The sequence below is a fragment of the Argiope bruennichi genome, chromosome 7, assembly GCF_947563725.1.
Source record: "Argiope bruennichi chromosome 7, qqArgBrue1.1, whole genome shotgun sequence".
NCBI lineage: Eukaryota > Metazoa > Arthropoda > Arachnida > Araneae > Araneidae > Argiope > Argiope bruennichi.
In genome coordinates, this window is record NC_079157.1 from 59,977,151 (window position 1) to 59,999,815 (window position 22,665).

The 22,665-nt window shown below is 31.3% G+C and overlaps 1 protein-coding gene across 1 annotated transcript in view; it reads left to right on the top strand.

The window, feature by feature from the left end:
* LOC129976310 (neuropeptide F receptor-like) overlaps positions 1 to 21,438 on the top strand; it is a 223,105-nt gene extending 201,667 nt beyond the window's left edge. The window contains exon 6 of the mRNA XM_056089811.1: positions 19,742 to 21,438. Coding sequence (XP_055945786.1) covers positions 19,742 to 20,784 — 1,043 coding nt within the window. The 3' untranslated portion in view covers positions 20,785 to 21,438. The remainder of the gene's footprint in view (positions 1 to 19,741) is intronic.
* The last annotated feature ends 1,227 nt before the right edge of the window (positions 21,439 to 22,665 follow it).

Below are 22,665 nucleotides of genomic sequence, written 5' to 3' on the forward strand. Positions count from 1 at the left end.
TTAAAAGAGTAAAAAGGCGTCAGATAATCATATTTTCTGAATAACATATTCTAGACTTTAAGTATTCAAACAACTATTTTCAATAGTATTTAGATTCCATTCCTTTTTAAAAGGGATAATCCTTTATTTCTTGAATAAATTTTAGATACATCTTAAATTTACACTTTAAAACATATCTTTATGGGTTAACAAAACGCCTTTGTAAACCACCTATTTCGCCAGGGTTATATATAATTACATTTAAACCTCTTGTTGATAGTTCTTTCAACAAAATATTTTAAACATCCAATTGTAATAGGTATTAAAAAGTGTTATTTCAAATTCTTTACATCTGTTTTATTACTTGTTTATATGATCCTTCCTTCTAGAGTCGATTAAACCTCTTGTTCTTAGTTATCTCAACTAAATATTTTAAGCACCAAATTGTAATACTTAAAAAGTATTATTTTAAACCCTTTACGCGTGTTTTATTGCTTGTTTATATGAACCTTCATTGTCGAATCGAGTCATAGTGTGATTAATGTAAATGTCAGGTTAGTTTATCATCTAATAGCAAGGTGCCTTACTCGCTTTTGTTACTTTGTTTTCTTATTCCTCGCGTAAATGTAATGTGACAATAACAAAGGGTATCCCAAAATTAACGCAAGATTTTAATAGATCATCATTCATGCAGTGGAGGTTGACAACCCTATTAAAAAACCATTTGACAGCTGATAATTTAGCGTGAGTAAATATGGAGCGTTACACGATAGAACAACGTTTTAACGCAAGATTTGAATTAATAAAAGACGCAGATTTTTTGCCTTTAAATTGTTATATTTTTATTCAATCGTAAAGTATACAGGATAAGGTTATGTATGGAATAACACATAGGGCAAATGGCCTCCGTGGCTTTGCTGGCACATGCACATTCTTTTGTCGAAATTTTTAATGAACATTTTGGATAAATGTGGCTGAATTTCTTTGATGCAGCTTTGGATTTCTTCCTTCAATGCACGTGTGCTTGTGGGCTTGTTGGCACAGACCTTTGATTTTAAATAACTCCATCAAAAGATATCCAATGGTGTTGAATAACACGATCTAGGGGGTCAACTTTCAAATTTTTGAATTGTGCCCTAAACTTTCATTATTTTTTAATATTCTTGTCTTGGATTATTCTTCCATCACTGAAGATTTGTTCCCTTTAATTCAAAAACACTATAAATATATATACTCCTGTTGGTAGTCGTGTATAGAATTTAAATCATTTCGTTTTAATCATGTTAAGGATTTTTAATATTGTTTCCACCACAATGGGTCTCATGGTAAGGAAGACAATTTGGATGCTGAACGAAAAAGCCTGATCATGACCCCCTAGCAGCGACTAACTTGGCGACTCTGGTAACAAAGTAGAAAATTCCAGAATCTCCAAGAATTTTGGCGATAAGTCCATTAGGACGTGAGTTATAACGATCTTTCTAGAACCTTCTTTACCTCATAAAAGGCTGGAAAACAGAGCTGAAGTCAGTCGAATATTGAGATAACATTGAGGCTTGTGCGGAATCTTGGTCGAATATTGAAGCGATATTGTATGTTAAATAACAATATCTATTGAAATATTCTTGTGCTGAACATCCAGGCAGTGTTGAATCAAACATTACATTAATAGTCAGTTTGTGGTCGAGTTCAGCTCAAGTGATTAAATGGTGAAAAATAGCAGATGATTATGTGCAATCTCTATTCCTACCAAGTTCTTGCTGTGAGTTTTGTGCTATTACTTCTGTCTGCAACCAATTTGCAGCTATGTTGCTTATTCTACAAGTCTTTCTTGAGAATGTTTCAACTGTTTTATGCTATTACTAGTCTGCAACCCATTTGCAGCTATGTTGCTTATTCCACAAGTCTTTCTTGAGAATGTTTCAACTGTTTTATGCCATTACTGGTCTGCAACCAATTTGCAGCTATGTTGCTTATTCCACAAGTCTTTCTTGAGAATGTTTCAACTGTTTTATGCTATTACTGGTCTGCAACCGATTTGCAGCTATGTTGCTTATTCCACAAATCTTTCTTGAGAATGTTTCAACTGTTTTGTGCTATTACTTCTGTCTGCAACCGATTTGCAGCTATGTTGCTTATTCCACAAGTCTTTCTTGAGAATGTTTCAACTGTTTTGTGCTATTACTTCTGTCTGCAACCGATTTGCAGCTATGTTGCTTATTCCACAAGTCTTTCTTGAGAATGTTTCAACTGTTTTGTGCTATTACTTCTGTCTGCAACCGATTTGCAGCTATGTTGCTTATTCCACAAGTCGTTCTTGAGAATGTTTCAACTGTTTTATGCGATTACTGGTCTACAACCGATTTGCAGCTATGTTGCTTATTCTACAAGTCTTTCTTGAGAATGTTTCAACTGTGTTTTGTTGTCTCTATATTATTTTCTTCATATAGAATAAAATCAGGTTTGTTATTGAACCTATTTCCCCCTGTACCCACTACATCGGACTTCGCGTTTATTTTGCAGATCTTTGGATTTTTAGATAAATTTTCTTACACATTAAATGAAGAAATGCTGACCTAATATTCCATTTTTCGCAAAAAAATAACAAATGCAGCATCAAGTATAGTTTTAAATGAAGTAAAATTTTGATAGAATCAAATTTAGATCTATTATTAAATGAACTTTTATCAGAACTTTGATCCATAACTGCTTGTGACGAAGAGCATTGTGTCTTCAAGATACATCTTGAAAGAATAAGTGAAAATACAGATACTTTTGTTGATGCTTGAAAGTTAGTATCTTTGTTTCTATTCTAGTCTATAAAGAAGATTTCGATTCATTTCCAATCATAAACAGAAATACGGTTCTCATGGAATGCCATAGTTATCCGCAAGAAGATGAAAATAAATAAAAGGCCTGGTTTTGATCATTACAATAGGTGGAATAAACAGATGGCTCTGCGTAGGACCCTACCCTGAAAAACCAATTCTTATAAACAGAAAGAATAGGTGGTCATTCATTGTAAAGAAAGGGGCAGCTAGAAACGCTTTTGTTACAACTGTATTGCTTTTGACGGTCCTTCATGACTTTATGTAAAGGTTGGAGGTCATTTAGTGAAGACAAAATATTTTTTTCCTCCTAGATCTTTTTTAAGATTGGTTAGTTTCAGAACAGAAGGAAACTTATTATTTACTTTTTAGAAATTAAAAGATTTTTTTGATCAACTTCCTAAAGCAGATTGCTCCGATTTGATCAAATTATGAACAAAAATCTTCTCCAAACAGATAGATAAAGTCGAAAACATATTTAAAAAAGAATAAGAGCCAATAAAAGAGCATGCAATTTAAATAGATCTTCAATTGACACTGAGAAAAAGAGAATACTTCAATGTAAAGTAATTTCAAAAGTTGAAATATTATTTTGTTTCATAAAGAATTCGGAATCATAACTAAACAATTAGGAGCATTAAAAGTCATTTTCAGTTTCGATATTACATTAAGTAATTTACTCAGGGTTTTTTTTCTTATTTAACACGATTTAGTGAAGTAGCAGCCAATAAAAGGCATGCAATTTAAATAGAGTCTTAATTGACACTGAGAAAAAGAGAACACTTCAACGTGAAAAAGGCAAAACAGTCAAATTTATCATCAAATATTGAAAGAATTACTATAATTCTTTTAGAAATAAAAAATTAAATTATTTTTATAACTCTTAAATAACAAAATTGTTTTTTAATTTTAAAGATTTATAAAATTGTGATGAAAAATAATTGAAAAAAAATTATTATTAAAACCTAATAATATAATTATAACAACAGATTACAAATAGTTGTAAACAATAAAAAGTTATTGAAATAAATTAATAGATTTTATATGAATTTTAATGATGAGAAAAAAACCATGGAATAATTATGAACAAAAAAACGCAAATTCCAACTTGCCAATGCGATTGCTGTCAACAACTCATTGCTAAATATCCGTCTAAAAACACGACCTTTCCGATAGAACTCATAGTTATCTTTCTCTAATTTACACTTTCCCTCAATGCCATGTCATGATTTAATCCATTAGGTTGCTAATAGTTAGAATAAAACATTCTACCAATCATAAATATTAACTAATTCAATTATTCCTAAGAGTATAAACTATTCTTACCATAATAATAATAATTTTAATTATAATAATAATTATTATTATTATAATGTAGAATAATTTATATTCTCTTTTTATCTGAGATTACATAGATTCATTTAAAAAGAGAAACGTATTATCAATAATTGGAACAAACTATCAACAACTTCTTTTCCTCGTGAAACACATATGTAGTGATTTTCAGGTTTTGCAATAATTGTAAAATACGAAATATTTCATGATTTTTAAATTTACTTTTACATTACATACTGCTTACAGATTTTGTTATTTTCATTCAAGGTATTTATTTTCATAAAAAATTTGAAGAATCTTCAAAAAGGAATATGAATATTTATACCACTAAACAAAATCAGCAGCATTTTTTTCTTATATTTTCTGTTTTATAGTAAAACATTTCTGACTTCCAAAATTCTTGAAACTTTATCGTATTCAATCAACTACTAGTGTATATAAACTCGGCATAAAGTTACAGAAATCCACAAGCTTATGCATTTGATTTCAAATACAAGAAATTTCGATATTCGAAAATTTTCCTAGATTTTATTAAATGAATTATTTTTATTCCATGTTTTATTTTTAAATATATATTTCAATTCCTATTTTTGCGTACTTTAAATCCACAATTTTGCTTTCAGTTCTATTTCAAAAAATACCTAATAAAATTTTTACAACAAAGGGACATTTCTAAATGTTCTCTATTGGGCTGATTTCATCTAACAGTTTGATTTTGAAAGTTTATATCCACTTTTTTTAGGTATTTTTGAAAGAAAATACCTTTGATTTCATACCTTTCACTGAAAATAAACAAATGAGCAGAATTCTTAGGATATTTCACTTATTTTGTGTCTCAAATATATGGAAAAATTGAGAAAATATTTATATAAGCCTTTTCATATACCAATTCAGACTTCGGTTGTTTACATTTTATTGCTAAAACTGCCGTGAAATGTCTCTGCTAAATGAAACAAAAGATAAGATATATAAGAAAAACATAAAGTGGTGAAAAGAAGATTAGAAAATTCCGTCCTCAAATGCATACTTTTCTTCTTTCAAATATACATTTTTTTTAATGAAACTAAATCAACTAATCCTATCATATATTTTTCCTGCATAAAAGATCCATATTATTTTTGTGACAACAGAATAATAATGTTTTGCCTTAGCAAAAGCATTCGTTTCATTGAATTCTTAAAATAAAATATCTAATTAAATTATGTTTTTTGTCTCTGAAAAAATGCAACTTCTGAAGAATTAGAAACCGTTATTAAATTAAACAGTGAAAATTGGTCTCGTAAAATATTTTCCTTTAGGATTGCACGAGAATTTTTAAATTTATTTTTGTAAGTAAGAAGTGGAGAGGTTCGATAATGATGACGGACCTTTTTTTGTTTTTTAAAGATTTTATTGTTTCTCCGCTTTCGGGAGTTGGTTTGAGCCTTGCCTTTCGGCGTGCTGTTTCGTCGATGATGTTACAAAGACTGAAGGTTTTTTACATATACCGCTAGAGGGCGTTACAAGTGAGAGGCGGGGCAACATGCTTACATAACAAGAAGAATTTCATCAATTAAATTCATTTCTATTTTAAAGATGATGAAATGAAATCTAATATAAACTCATTTTCTTCTGTTTAAATGTAATCATTTTTTATATGTTTTACAGTTTAATGATATAGAATGGTATACATTAAAATAATCTAAACACAGACAAATTAATTATTCCTTTGATTGTCTGCTATTTAGATTAAAAAATAGTTAATTTCTAAATCGTTAGAGAGAGATATTCGGTTCCAGTTGTAAAATGTTTTTAATAAAATAAAAAATAATAATCTATACTTTTTGAATCAATAGATTTACTGCTGAAAGAATAACAGCGAATTAAATTTTTAGACAATCAATCAAATTTAGTAAAATATTTTTGAGACAGATATGTGTAGAGTTCTCACTTCACTTCCTTACAACCCCCTTAAATTCTGAATGACAGCATCTATAGTCATGAAAAGCGTGTCTAGGTATAATAAAATGGCTATGCGCTACGTGATGAAACTACTTAGTACTGCCTGGTGGAAAGATTTGAAGTTAATATTCCTGTCTTAGAACATATAAAAATAATGGGAGGAAGGGATTTCATTTATGAAGGTTATCGATTTAATACTAAAACATCTGGTGCACATTAATGTTAAGAACAGGGCATTTAAAATACACATTTGTTTGTTCTCATTTTTCGAAATGTCGATGTCACAGGACATGGATAAAACACATAAAAGTGTTATTTTTCGATTAACAAAAATATATATAGTCTATATCTCGATTTTTTTTCTGTGGAAATGACCCAAGCAGCTTGCATATGAAGCCCATCAGGAATTTTGATAATGTATTACTGTTACTTGTGTTAGCGTAGAAACTGATATGCTAAAAAGCATGCAAAGTGGAATTCAAACAATTATAACGTATGACTGTTGCTTGTGCTAGCGAGTAACTGATATGCTAAAAAGCATGCAAAGTGGAATTCAAACATTGCTGTGCTAACGCAGTAACTGATATGCTAAAAAGAATGCAAAGTGAAATTCAATCAATTATAACGTATGACTGTTGCTTGTGCTAACGCAGTAACTGATATGCTAAAAAGCATGCCAAGTGAAATTCGAACAATCATAAGGTATGACTGTTGCTTGTGCTAGCACACGAACTGATATGCCAAAAAACGTGCAAAGTGAATTTTAATTAATTATTACGTATGATTGCTGCTTGTGCCAATAAACTAACTGATATGCTAAAAAGCATGCAAAGTCAAATTCAAACAATTATTTAAATCCGTAATTGTAGATGTTGGAAAGCAATTTAAACAACAAAAATAATTATATATATCGTGAAAAGTAATATTCATTCTCTTTTAACACTTCTTGTGATGTCATAGATTCGAAAATCACAAACAAACAAATGTGCATTTTAATTATTTAATTCTCTGCAATTATACCCTTCGGGTGCTATTTAATACTAAATCGGAAACGCTCAACAATTTTATAATGAACATTTAAACTCTATCTTGTAACGTTTCTCCCGATAGGAACGCTAATTTCAGAGTTATATCAAGTGAGTCACGTAAGTCAGTGCAACGTAACTCACAATCTTTTTATCACATGTAGACACCCGTTTCATGGCTAAAGATGCTTTCGTTCAAAAGTTGAATCGGGATGTAATGGATTTATGTGAACTCTATATATACATGCGCGAGCAGACGCGCGCGCGCGCGTGTGTGTGTGTGTGCAATATAAGTTGATTGATTTATTGATCATGGAACTAAATCCTAAAATGCTTTACATTTCCCACAGAATTTTTATTACGTCACTTCCCTAAATTATTTCTTCTTGTTGCTGCAGGTACCTGATCAGTTAATTTAATTCTAGACTTAATTCTTTAATTCTACAAAGGGTATTCAAATGAAAGGTGCGAAACGACACTGTGGGTACAAATGAAGACTTTATTCAAAGTATGTACTCTAGGCTTGAGCACGACGATCCCACTGTTTAACGAGCCGAAGGATTCCTTGTTCCCAGCAATCCTGTAGCCGTGACGAGACCCAGTCCTTCACAGCGTCCTTGAGTTCTCCTTCCGAATTGAAGAGCTTCATTTTCAGATATTTTTTCAGGGGACCAAATGCATGAAAATAGCAGGGCGACATGTCCGGGCGGTAGGGCGGATGGCCGAGCTGCTCGCACTTGAACTTGGTCATTTCCGCGTGTGTGACCCTGGAGATGTGTGGACGCGCGTTATCATCGAGCAGAATCACACCGTCCGTTAGTAGTTCCCGGTCTTTTGTTCTTCATGGACCTGCGTAATCTTCTGAGTGTCTCACAGTACACATCGGAGTTGATGGTTCTTCTGTGCTCGAGGAATTCAACAATTAGCGGACCTTGAACGTCGAAAAAGAAAAAGACTGTGAGCAACACCTCGCCTGCTGACGCCACGGCTTTGAACTTTTTAGGGGGAGGTGACGACGAATGCTGCCACTGCCACTTCGTCTCTGGCTCGCAGTGAAGGCACCAGTTCTCATCACCTGTGACGTTCCGCTCCAAGAAAGCGAGATCTTCATGATACCGAATTAGCTGATGAAGTACTAGCCTCATAAGCAGTTCCTTGTGCTTGTTGGTCAACTGCTTCGGAAACCACTGCACGCACACCTTCCTATAACTCGTCCTGTCTTGAACAATTGCCCACACTGTTCCAACGCTGACAATCCACCTTCACCGGCAACATTCGCAGTGTGACAAGCCGATTACTTCTCACTAGGTCGTCCACCATGTCGATGAGATCGGCCGTGATGACTGTGTTTGCCTGGCCTAGTCTCGGATCATCAACCAAATTCTCCCTGCCTGCACGTAAACGGGCACTCCTTTTTCTCCCTGACTTATGTGACACACAGTCTTCTCCGTTTACGGTGAGCATCCTGAGATGAATAGCGGCCGGTGTAACATCTTCCGCTGTCATAAATCGGATAACGCCATGCTGTTCCTCAGTCGTCCAATTTTGCAATGTGAACGCCATCCTGTCTTCACATGCACTACCATGTAAATTGGACGGAGCTCTTTATAAATACAACTGCTCTCTCCTGCGCATGCGGTCGCCCGTGCATGCTCCGATCTACGCCGGAGACTCCAATCGCATCCCTAGATGTCTCTCTACGTTCTCCCATAGCGGAATAGGCAAATATGTTAACGGCTACGTTTTTGCGACGTTTCGTACCTTTTCATTTGAACTCCCCTTGTAAGAAGAATGATGAATGAAAAATCATAATGAATTCTAAATTAAATTCAATTAAGTTTAAAATGTCAGATGATAAAATATTTATTTTCTTTCGTCGCCTGTTTCACATGTCACTACTTTTTATGTGTTAAGATGTCACATTCATGTAGGATCGTGTCCTCAATCGAAAGAAGACGACACGTTTGTCTTTTCCATATTTTAATAAACGAACACAGGACTACACGAACATTAAGCAAAAGAACAAAAGCATAGGGTTGGTTGCAGTTTAGGCGAACATAGCATGGCTGTTATCCTTCATCTTCGAAGCTCACACACTCTCGCACCAAGTGTCTCTCTTCTGCCGTTTGCCTCACTTATACTTCTAGTTGGAACACTACTGCCATCTGCCGGCGAGGTAGAGGGAGTAGCATAGGGGCTCATACTACATTCATCATTGATATCGGCGCATTAAATAACTTGATTCTTGCTGTAACTTGTAACTTGATTGAAGTACGTCTTCATTAAAATCACAATTCCATCGTTCTGCATTTCAACAAATCTGTTGAATTTTTTTTTTCAGGTTATGCTTTAAATAATATTAAAAGTAAAAATTTGCAATTTTAATAACATTTCGTATATTTTAGAAAAATACAATACTAAAAACAATTCATATTACAGTAAAATCAATGAAATACTCTATCATTTTAAGAAAGAGGCAAACACTCTTTTAACCGATATAATAGGATCCCTGTAGACAAGAACTGTTTGATTTCTTCTAAGAAAAGATAATCCCATTGAAAATATTGGCTAATCTAGGGCCAAGGTCACATTTCTAGAAGAATTTGTGGTCTCGTCTTTCGAGTGCAATGAAACAGAAAAGGAAAAAATCAATGTTTACCGGAGGTCTCTTGTGACCAAGTGAATCTAGCCAAGGATTAAATGGTGATTTCTATTCCCTGCAATCAGTTGTAATGTGGATTATATATTAGACCAATCATCATATTGTCACAGTCATCATTTAATATTTCATATGCATAAAAAGATTTTGTATAAGACAGCTGAGCTATATATTAATATATGAAACATTACATGTCTCCATGATGCGCAATTTTTTATGAAATCGTAGTAAAAATACGCATGAAGTAAAGTTGTGCATGCAGAGACCGCATTAAGTATTTAAATTTAAATTTATTACTATTTTTATAATTCATAATGCGATACAAATATTTAAAATCTCAAAATATCTCATCAAATAAAAATAATCTTCAAAATTAACACTAGGAATTCTTATCCCCCCCCCCCTCTATAAAATATAGGTTAGCCATCTGACTCTCCGACCCGCCACGAAAGCACACGGATTTAAACCATAAAACTGAATGACCGGACCGCCGCAACAGCTGACGCAACGGTTGAGTCCTAAGGGCCATCACCGGTCACGATACAACCGTCCCCGAAGGAAGTGCGTCCCATCATCGATGGGAGGAGTCAGATCCCCCACCTATTCGTGTACCCTCCAGGGTGGCGAGATCCAGCCACCATGCCGGAAGAATCTCATCCTCATTTCGAGGTGCCCCCGGGGTCTCTATAAAATATAAATATAACATATAAATTGCTATTTAAAAAAACTGACAAAGCAAATTTATCGACTCAATTATTTTTATTAAGAATCATATTTATCAAGCATATTATATTTATAATAGAATGTTTTGCATTTCGTAATTTTCAGACGCAAAAAAAAAAATAATTGAAAAAAAATTCATTTTTTCTTTTTTTCTCAATTTAAATTTACATAATATGTTCCAAAATATCTATGTGGTTTTGTTATTCACATATTTTGTTAAAACTTTTATAAAAAATAAATCCAGCTGCTTGTTTGTATATTTTGGGAAGCTGCAACATTTCTGTGTGAATATGTAAATAAATTTTGATATTTTTAAAATGTACTTTTAAGCAGGAAAACTTAATTAATATATTTTTGTGACATAAAAACCATTTTGTAATGTGATTTAAGTATTATCTGAGTAAACTAAGTATTAAATATAATATCAACAAAAATAAAATATTTCAATTAAATAAGTATTTTTAAAAAGGATAATAAGTTTTAATCGCCTTGACAAATAAAAACTTGAAAAGTTATTAAAAATCATTTGTTTTCAAAAAGTGTCTAATTCTATTATAAGTTAATATACTATTTTTTGTATTCTGTCATGTACTTAAATTCATTATATAATTTTTTTAAAAATTCACAGCTTTTGTTCGTTTATTCTAACAAGCATTGTTACTTTAAATATATTATTAATACATTTTTTCATAGATTAAAAGATTATTTAAATTTTAATATAATTTTTATTATTTAGCAAGTTTTTAAAAGTTCTTTTGTTACATTATAATATAAAGCACACAAGTAATAAAGTTTTTTTTTTGCCATTAATTTATTAAAATCTGAAATTCTTTCTTTTTTTTTTTTTTCACAATTTAGAAAAACAATATTTGCTTTAAATTCAAATCGTTTGGCAAATTTTTCAATAAAATATATTTAATTACTTGTATTAAAACATTTTTACTATTTTAAAAGAAATTATATTAAGAGCAAGTTTGTCATCAATTAGGAAAAAAAAAAGAAAAACAGAGAAAATTTTCAGATCATTATAAGTATGCAAACTGGAAGTGTTATGAATAGTAAAAATAAAATACGGAAAAAGAAACTTTTAGTATCTGCACAATGCATATTATTCTTAAATAAAATAAAATGTTAACGATTTGCTCTTAGCATAGTAAAATTTCTGGAGTAGAATGAATATACATTGAGCAGCTAGTTTAAATCTTTCATTTAACAGTTGTAATTTAAAATTTGACTCAATAGTTGAAATGCAGCAATGGCATAAAATAAATAAAAAATTAAATATTTATTTTTTACACTTACTTATAAAAAAATGCAATATCACAAAACTCGATAACAGAGTTGACACAACGATATTTCTTTTCTTTAAATTATATTTATAAAATTAGGCTTAATACTTGCTTTTTAATAAGAAGATATTCGACTATTCATCTTTTATAAGATCAAAAATGCTTGTAGCATATGTTCTGAAAAATAATCAGTAGGGGTATTCTCCTGTCATCTTTTCGTGATTTTTTTATATATAAATTTGAATGCCTTATAATATACTCGAACAGAATGGAGGAAGGCTGCAAATCCATGACGGTTATGAGAAAGTTAACAAACAGAAGCATCTCTCCTCTCCCTCCCCCCTTTCCACACGTCGTTACATAATCTGAAACGATATTAATTGGATTATTTCTTTCTCATTGTTACACCACCTTTTATATTACCCTTATAAACATGAGCATACCTTGAACATATCTCAAGATATTGTCCCGAATTTGTGACATTACTTTCCAGAGTAGCAAGTCTCCAGTTAAGGAAGACAGTCTTACAGATACTGTATTGAGGGTTACTGAATGGATGCCTAGAAAATGATCTCGGCTCGACCTTGACAACCATTTGACAAAAATGTAGAATCTCGAATGTAGGTTTGTAGGATCTAGAAACTTGACGATAGTACCATTAGGACTTTAGTTCCAAGATTTGTTGTAGAACATTCGATGACTTGTCACTGGAACCATTAATACAGATTACTGAAACCATTACTGGAATCATTAATACAGATACTGTATTAATGTTTATTGAATGGGTGCCTTGAAAATGACCTCGCCCCTACCTTGACAACCATTTGAAAAAAATATAGGATCTCGAATGTAGGTTTGTAGAATCTAGAAACTTGGCGATAGTTCCATTAGGACTTTAGTTCCAACTTATGTTGTAGAACATTCGATGACTTATCACTGGAATCATTAATACAGATTACTGGAACCATTAATACTGAAGCCATTATTGGAACCAGATTACTGGAACCATTAATACAGATACTGTATTAATGGTTACTGAATGGATGCCTAGAAAATGACCTCGCCTCGACTTGGCAACTATTTGACAAAAATGTAAGATCTCGAATGTAGGTTTGTAGGATCTAGAAACTTGGCGATAGTTCCATTAGGACTTTAGTTCCCACATTTGTTGTAGAACGTTCAATGACTTATCACTGGAACCATTAATACTGGAACCATTAAGACAGATACATACATTATTAATGTTTACTGAATGGATACCTAGAAAATGACCTCGCCCCGATTTTGGCAACTATTTGACAAAAATGTAGGATCTCGAATGTAGGTTTGTAGGATCTAGAAACTTGGCGATAGTTCCATTAGGACTTTAGTTCCAACATTTGTTGTAGAACATTTGATGTCAAATCTCTGGAACTGCAAAAAACAAAGTCAAAACCAAAGTTAGTTGAATTAAGCTCAAGCGAGTATGTACGAAGTCCTTTGGAGTGTTTGTGTCTCTGAGCACTTTGTACTATCGCGATTACTTCATAGCGGTTTGCCGTTTGGGCTCTGCTGTTTATTGCTAGTGTTTTGATATTGTGTTTCCGCATTTTCTTCTAGAATAAAGCGTCTTATACCGTTATTGAATCTGTTGCTTTTGGCCAATATATACACTAGACAGGCTTCCCTATTACAATATAGAGTAAAGAAACAAGACAAAGACTCTCAAGGGAAAGTCTGTTATCGGATATATTTCCTTCCTCCTACTATACAAGCAATCTGTAGGGTATATCGACATATGCTTTTCGTGTTTCATAGAGTAAAAAAAAACGAATATGATTTGGATAACTTATTTTCAATCAACAAATAGCAAAAGTCAGTTCATAATTTTGATAAATAGATCATATACCAATTTTCAGTGATTCATACATTCAAATACACCGACAGACAAACTGCCAATATATCGTTGGATTTGGTCCAAAATTCAATACAGATCCAAAATTATAATAATAGAACAACGTACCAATATTTTTTCTTTCTCACTTTTCTTAATTACTGTGATCACATGCACACGAATAAATTTACATATCGACTCTTAATATATTTGGAGTAGTATTTGATAGAAACTCCAAATTTCATCCAGCCAGCTCAAAGCTTTTTAGAATTTTCATTCGAAGAAGGAAATCCGCAACTATAAGTAATTTTTTTTAACCCTTTAAAAGGCCATTTTTTTCTAGTCATATTATGTTAAAATATTTTTAGGTTTGAAATTAGAATAAAAAAAGGGATTCATTTAGCTGATTAGATAAATTTAATTTGATTAATGAATTAATTTGGTTAATTAATAATTAAGTAACAAATCAAGACACGTCATTTTGTGTAAGATAAAGAACTGAAGCATATAAGTTTCTGCCTTTGTAAAAAAAAAAAATGTCAGAACTTATGCCAACATACATAATTTCATACAAAGATTGATATATTTGGTGGGAAGGATACTTCCCATGGCCCTAGAAAGGGTTAATATGTTATTTAATGAAAAAATAATCATGAATTGGCATAGTTCCATGATAACTTCAGAAAATATTATTGCAAAAATCTGATTTTAATGCCATTTTAGATTACACTGATTAATTTATTTTAATAAATTATTAAGGGTTAATTAATGTTTCTGATTTAATTAGCGTGCAACGTATTCTAAATACTGACAATTTTTAAAAACTATTTGACATAATTTTCAACAATACTTTTGATTGTTTTAAAAAGTCCAAATTTTTTATTCAAGCTGTTGTTCTAAACTGTGTTTTTTTTGTTTGTTTTTTCATTATTAACAGATAAGAAAAGAAAGTTCTTTTTACTATTTGAGAGGTTTATGTGAGGAATAAAAACAATAAATTAAAGGAAGTGTAATTAGAAGATATATTACACAGACTGTTACGTTTTTGATATACTCTAATATAGGGGTACTTGACTCCATTAGCAAGATTCTTAGACATTATAATCATCACAAAAACGCGTCACTCCGCCCTGCCTTAGTAGTCTAAAAAGAAATGAGAGTCGGCACTACAGCATTGAGGTGGGAACTACGGCTGTCTTATGGCCATCTTGGCCACGATACAACTTTTCCGAAGGAGACACATTCCTTCATTGGAGTGCAAATAACTCTACCCCACACCACCAGGAAAGCGAGAACTAACCATCATACTGGAAGTTTCTCATCCCCATTTTTTGGTGGCGAATACAAATTACTTAGAAAGGCTGATCAGTCCCGCTCATAGGGATTAGAACAAATTCAATGATCAGAACAAATTAACATTCAGATTAATATAGGTGAGAAGTATGGTTAAGTCATAGAGACCATCACTGTATAATCCCTATAGCAGAAGGATCGTCCCTTCATTGATAAGGAGTAATCAATCCTACATCATTTCTGTATCCACCAGACGAAAATCAGCGACTCCAGAAGCATCCCATACCCAAATCTGTAGTACCCACGTGGGGTGGGGGTGGGGGAAATATTATACATTATAAGTAAAAGAAGTATAAAATATTTAAGTAATGCTACTTTGATATCCATCACAATTTGATATTTAAAAATATATTGTTGTGAGAAACATCAAAATCAAATTAAATATAAGAGATTTAATTGAAATTAAACATAACTAATATTAACGATAACTATCTCACTGTCAAAGACTGTAAATTAACAATTTCTTTGTACTTTTGGAATTTTACTTTTTTTTCGTTTTTTTAAGCACTTACCAAAACAATTTTATTATAAAGAAATTTACCGAAACATTCGGAAAACTAATTCGCTGTAAATTAAATTAATCTATTTTTTTATCAGTAAATTCCAAATCCACTCTAAAGTTATTTTACTGAACATTACTGTTATTTGCAGCTCTTCAAATAGTATTACTTAAAAGGATAATCTCAAAGGAATCAATTACATTCCTTGAAAAAATAATCTTTTATTTAAATTAATGTTTTGTTTTTATTCTTTTTTACGTGAGACATGATTTAATTTAATATTTTTAGAAGAAAAATTGTAGTTTCTTTAGATATTATTGTTGCCTGTTGCATAGAAATTTTTATTAATTTCCAGTAAAAACACACTCTTTTCAATAAAAGATTCGTTCAGGAAAGCTAATAGACTTTATCCAGCTGATATAAAAAAAGAGATCTTCAAATATGACTCATAATTGTATCATATTACTAAAATGCGTTAAAACATTTTTTCACTTAGCATTTTATTGTGCAGCATTTTCATTTCTTTCTAAAATAAACTAAATAGAATCTGAAAAAGGAATTTTATTCTTGGACACTGACAAGAAAATCAATAACTATTTCCTAAAATTTATGTTACTGTAATTTTATTTTCTTATTGATGCATATATTCATGTATTAAATAAGATCCCTTTTTGTCTTTCAATGATAAAGAAATTCCCGCAAATAAATATTTGGTGATAAAATAAAATTTTCTGTTCAACAATAAAAGTTATTGTCGAAAATCATTCATTTTTTTTTTTTTAATTCTAAGATTCGAAAAAAAATTGCATGCTAATTTTAATGGAATTTTTAAAAAGATATATTTTTTTTAATTTTAAAACAGTGTAACAATTCTACAGTGTAACTTTCAACAATGCAACAATTTTAAAACTGTGTAACAAATTTCGTGTAATAATATTTCGACAGTTATGGTGAAAAAAATGACAACATTTTCTTAATTTTCAATTAATTGGAATTTCAAAAAAATTTCTAAGATTCAAAAAAAATTGCATGGCAATTTTAATGGCATTTTTAAAAAGATATATTTTTTTAATTTTAAAACAGTGTAACAATTCTGCAGTGTAACATTCAAAAATGCAACAATTTTAAAACTGTGTAACAATTCTACAGTGTAACATTCAACAATGTAACAATTTTAAAACTAACAAATTTCATGTAATAATATTTCGACATATATGGTGAAAAAAATGTCAAAATTTTCTTAATTTTCAATTAATTAGAATTTCAAAAAAATTTCTAAGATTTAAAAAAATAGCATAGCAATTTCAATGGCATTTTTAAAAAGATTTTTTTTTTAATTTTAAAACAGTGTAACATTCAACAATGCAACAATTTTAAAACTGGGTAACAATTCTACAGTGTAACATTCAACAATGTAGCAAGTTTAAAACTGTGTAAAAAATTTCGTGTAATAATATTTCGAAAGTTATGGTGAAAAAAATGTCAAAATGTTCTTAATTTTCAATTAATTGGAATTTCAAAAAAATTTCTAAGATTAAAAAAAAAATTGAATAGCAATTTTAATGGCATTTTTAAAAAGATTTTTTTTTTAATTTTAAAACCGTGTAACATTCAACAATGTGACAATTTTATAACTGTGTAACAAATTTCTTGTAATAATATTTCAAAAGTTGTGGTGAAAAAAATGTCAAAATTTTCTTAATTTTCAATTAATTGGAATTTTTAAAAAAAATTCTAAGATTCAAAAAAAATTGCATGGCATTTTTAAAAAGTTATTTTTTTTTAAATTTAAAACAGTGTAACATTCAACAATGCAACAATTTTAAAACTGTATAACAATTCTAAAGTGTAATATTCAACAATGTAACAATTTTAAAACTGTATAACAAATTTCATGTAATAATATTTCGAAAGTTATGGTGAAAAAAATGTCAAAATTTTCTTAATTTTCAATTAATTGGAATTTCAAAAAAATATCGTTTTGAGGCACACATTCCCATGCAAAAAGAATTCGTCATCTATATTGGGCCATAAAAGAAATATCTAACTAAAATAAAATATAAAATATTTCTTATTGTTTGTTTCAAATTCATTTGTTTGTTTCATTGTATTTCTTTATCATTTAAAATCAGTCATCTGTGTTCTTCCTACATACATGCACCATGATTCAAAAATATTCTGAGAAAAACATGTATCCAAAGTGATGTTACTTTAAAAAAGTATTATTTCAAAGATATTAAAAAAATACATATTATAGTATCGTTGCATCTTGCTTCGTTTTCCTAGACTCGTGTTCTCCAAAGATCTGAATAAAAGATACTTTAAAAGAAAGGTTGAACTCATTTGAGGTAAGCGGGACACATTTCAATTCCATCAGCTCAAAATAGGTAGAGAAAAACAGAAATAAGAGTTCTCGAAATGCACGAGTGAAAAACGATAAGAAGCTATTTTTCGTATTTCCTTATAGGCTGGGTTTTTTCCATTTCTAGATTCAACGAATTCTTACTGGTGCTTTTGGAAAATAAATATTGCCTTTCAAACAAATTATTTTTACTTTGAAGAAAAATGCAAATATTAGAATATTAGACTTCTGTATAATCATGTTTGATAATGACAATGCATAAAAAAGTATAATTTTATTTCAAACTTAAAATTTTAATAATGATTAAACTAATTATGGAAATTCACCTAAAATCCCACTTCTGCCACCAAATATTATAGAAAAAAAAAGAAATTCCGTTAAAATTCGACGTGGTTCGCCTATAGTAGGTGTATGGTATAACATTGTCAACAGGCCTCAATAACAAATAACAACGTTTAATAACACGCAGACGTGAATACACAGATGACAAAAACAGCCGAGACGTGCACAAGCAACAGACAATAGCACACTTTAAACAAACAGCAGCCCGCAAGTAGTAATTGGTATGAAACAACAATCATAGCACTCAAAGCAGCCAAATAGAACTTAACAGGAGGAGGGAATCGACGCAACTATTCACTAGTATCTTCAAACACTTGCTATTTTCCACTGTCTCCTTGCTTTACAAGTACCAACTCATTATTTTGCGACTGGTTACTAAACACTCGACTCGATGCTGCTTCAAAACTTGTCTCCAAGACTCGACGCACGGCTCAATTCTCAATCCACTAATCGCTCGAGCTCCTCTCAACGCTTGCTCTTCCATGGAGTGGTCCAACTAATTATATTTCTATATGATTATATATGACTTCGAATTGAACTGCCGGCCTTTTTATAGTTTCCCGAGCAGGACAGAGAAAGTTCTGGAATAGGCAAGCATAGGTCGACTCTTGTTAGTCATATCACCAAAATTCTTGAAGATTCTAGCATCATCCATTTTGTCTCTAAAGTCGCCAAATGGTTTCCAAGTTTGTCGCCAAGCCTGGGGGTCATTGATCCGATATCCGATTAGCATCCAGTAGAGCTGATCGTAAAACTATTTTTCCTACGATGGGACTAACTGTACTAGGAAGCAACATTATAAATTGGTTAAAATATTTTCGAACAAATCATCAATATAGAGATGCTTATCGTTCTAAAAATATTTCTTATTGGCAGTGGATGGAAAAATTCTTTTTCAATGAAAATATTTGCGCATTTTTAAGGTGAAAGGGTTTTATATCAAAAAATAATATTGGGAGTAAGTACTTATTTCTCCCATCGTAATTACCATGTCTGTAGGCACAGTATCTCTGGATGACAAAGTGCTGTATAAAAAGTAAATTTAGCATTTTCCCTTTTAATCATGCCAAGGCTCTTCAGAAACAATAAAATAATACTAACTAATTACGTTTAAAGAAATATTTGCAAAAGCGATAAATAACTAGTTGAGTTTTTATGGCAACGATCCTAAACTGTTGTAAAATTATTTAATTCTAAATTTGTTTTCATTATATCTTTGTATGAAATTATTTGTAAGTATTGTACATTTCTTTTTTCATCAATAAATGGTTTATTTAAAGTATTAATTACATGATAATAAAAATACCTTTTGTTAAGCTTTTGAATTTTGCAGTAATATGCTATAATTGCTGCTGTCAAGAATCTTTATAATTTAATAAAATATCAATGAAATATTGTAATTCTTAAAGAAATGAAAACTCCTAATATTAATAAAGAGCATAAATGTGTGATTTTACAAACATTTTTTCTGAGCTAAAATATATTTGACATGTATATTTATTTTTATTACAAATATCAATATCTTTTTCTTACAGGAACGACGAAAGCAACGATTCTGAGTGGCTATGTCATTCTAGTTTTGACAGGAATCTTCACTAATCTGATAGTCTCAGCCGTGATTGTGAGCAACTCTCGCTTGAGGGTAGCTCGCAATCTTTTCATTGTCAATCTAAGTATTTCTGATTTGATGCTATGCATATTCTGCATGCCTTTCACCCTTGTGGAGCTTCTAACTCGCACTTGGAGCCTGGGATCTTTCCTTTGTCGAGGAGTGCCTTTTGTCCAAGGCGTTACCATCTTTCTGTCTTCGGCAACTGTATCTGCCATTGCGATCGATCGTCAGCAAGTGATCATTAACTTCAATGGCAATCGTAAGAAAATGGAGAAAGGGACCAACAACATGATTCTGTACACCACGATTCTATGGTGCTTTTCTATACTGATGGCCTTACCCATCATCTTCTCCAAATCAGTGACCACAGTATCCCTGGATGGCATGGTGCTGTACAAAAAGTGCATAGAGCATTGGCCTTCCAACCATGCCAAGGCTCTTTATACCATCCTGATACTAATCGCCCAGTTCTTCATACCGAGTATTGTCCTGACAGTCACTCATTTGAGAATCAAATCTTATCTCAACAGAAGTGTCAGGAAGCATGATGCCAGGAGTTCTCCGCGTACATCTGAACGCTTGAAGAAGGAATTGAAAAGAAACAACCGTGCTACTGTGGTTCTATCTTTCATCTCAGTAGCGTTTGCTGGTAGCTGGCTGCCTTGGAATGCTTTCAATCTCATGGCTGATTTTGATCTTTTGTCCCAGTTAAGCCCGGATCAATTCTACATGGCGTTTGTAGTGTGCCATCTAGTTGCCATGTCATCAAGCGTCACCAATCCAATTCTGTATGGATGGTTCAACAGCAATGTTCGTCGAGAGATAAGACGTATACGTATCGCTGTGACAAACAATGTGTTTAGACCATCTAAACCAATCAAAAATGAACGGTCAAACGGCTCGGCCATGTGTGAAACTTACATCAGAGCTTCAGGTAGACGAGATTTTCAAGAAAGTCAGTTGTAGGAGAATAGGAGAATACGAAATGTAGAATACATCGATTCTACATTTTGAATGATTCCGCCCTGCAAATGGCTCTTCGTTCCACAGCTTCTAAAGAATGTAACTCACAAAACAAACCGTATATATTAATGAGATGAATTTTGCATATTATTCAGATGATTATATAATAAAAGGAAGTTGGATCCATTAGGAAGCTACATATTTTGCTTTATTGGAGAATATTTTCCATCCTAATGAATTAAAGCAGCGATACTCTTTATGAATTATTGCATATTGTGAAAATGACAAATAGTCTAATTCTTGTATATAAACATTTCAAGCATTAGATGAACTGATAATGATAAAAATGGAATATGAGATGTGAAATGCCGAATTAGATATCAAGAGAGTAAGTCGGGTCACTTGCTTAGTCACGGGATTATTTATTTTTGTAACAAATTTAGTAACTTAGTGATATGCCATTGATATTAACAAATTTGCTTTTTAAACGGAGCAAAACATAATATGGAGATTTAAAGTCGAGGACAGAAGATGAAGTCAAATGTAAATGATTAGTCTTTGAATGTTTTTCCATGTTAACATCCAGATATTAGAGAATATGATGTTGAACATAAATTTTTTTGATGCTAGCGCGAAATACCGATTGGTGATATTACAGGGTGACCAAGAATTCTTGAGCCTGTGTCAAATAAAATAATTCTAAATGATTATAACATATATATATATATATACTTGTCTGATTAAAATGGTACTTGCGCACATTTCCAGATCCCAACTTGTATTGTACTTGTATTGATGTTGCCTATAATGTGTGTGTTTGATGTATCTATCAATTTTTTATGTTTCTCTTCTTGTAATGAAGAGTTTAAATAGTAAATCTCTTCTATAATCTATTACTATGATTATCATATTTTTTCCTCTATAATCAGAAGATATAATGCTGATTATTGACTTGAATCACAAAATGTATATTGTGAAATATGCTTACTTCTATGCTATGATCTAAAATCATGGCTTTATTACCGTGACTTTTCAAGTAGACCCTTTTTATAAAATGAACTCTTGCAAAAGATAATGTGCTTTGGCTAGAAATGATGATGAAAAAGTAAGTGATCTGTCCAATCAAAACTCTTCGTGTTTTAAAAGAACGACACAAATTATATTTTTCAGACTGATAAAACAACAGATCGTCTTAGAGTGGCATAGCAAAAGTGTATGTATTTCCAACTAGGCAAACTGAACATAAATAACGATTTCTGAATGTGTTACAATGAGTTGTAAGTCACTGCTTTCACTGAATTACTTCTGTGACTCTCAGAACAGTGGTGAAACCTTAAAAACTTTGTGAACGCTTTCGTCTAAGAGGGTATCTAAAGAGAATACAGACTAATTTTCTTGAAACAAGGACAACTTGTAAGTTTTGTTAACAAGAAATTGATATAAGCGAAACATGTGAGCGGCACTGGCTACATTGTATTAGGGCTCCAACCCTCCAAATGATGTTTTATCTCTGTAAAAATTTATATTTATATTCTCCTGTGCATAATATTACATGCTGGAACTATTTTTTGATGATTTTGTTTGGATTTTCTTGGCATAAATTTACAAAATATATTGGATAAAAATACCTTATTTATTTTATAGGATGGTTATATATAATCCTTCAAGCATTTAAAAGAAACCTTTGCATGCTCCAATATTAAAAGCTTCAATTAATTTTATTTTCTGTCTTACTGCCTGGCAGAATGTAAGAGAAAAATGGCACTTTTGTAATTTAATCAATCTATATAAGCAAAAAAAATTAGCACTTTTTAAATAACTTTAAAATAAAAATATTTTCATAAAATTTCTGTCATAAAACCTTTAAACCTTCAAAATGTCTTT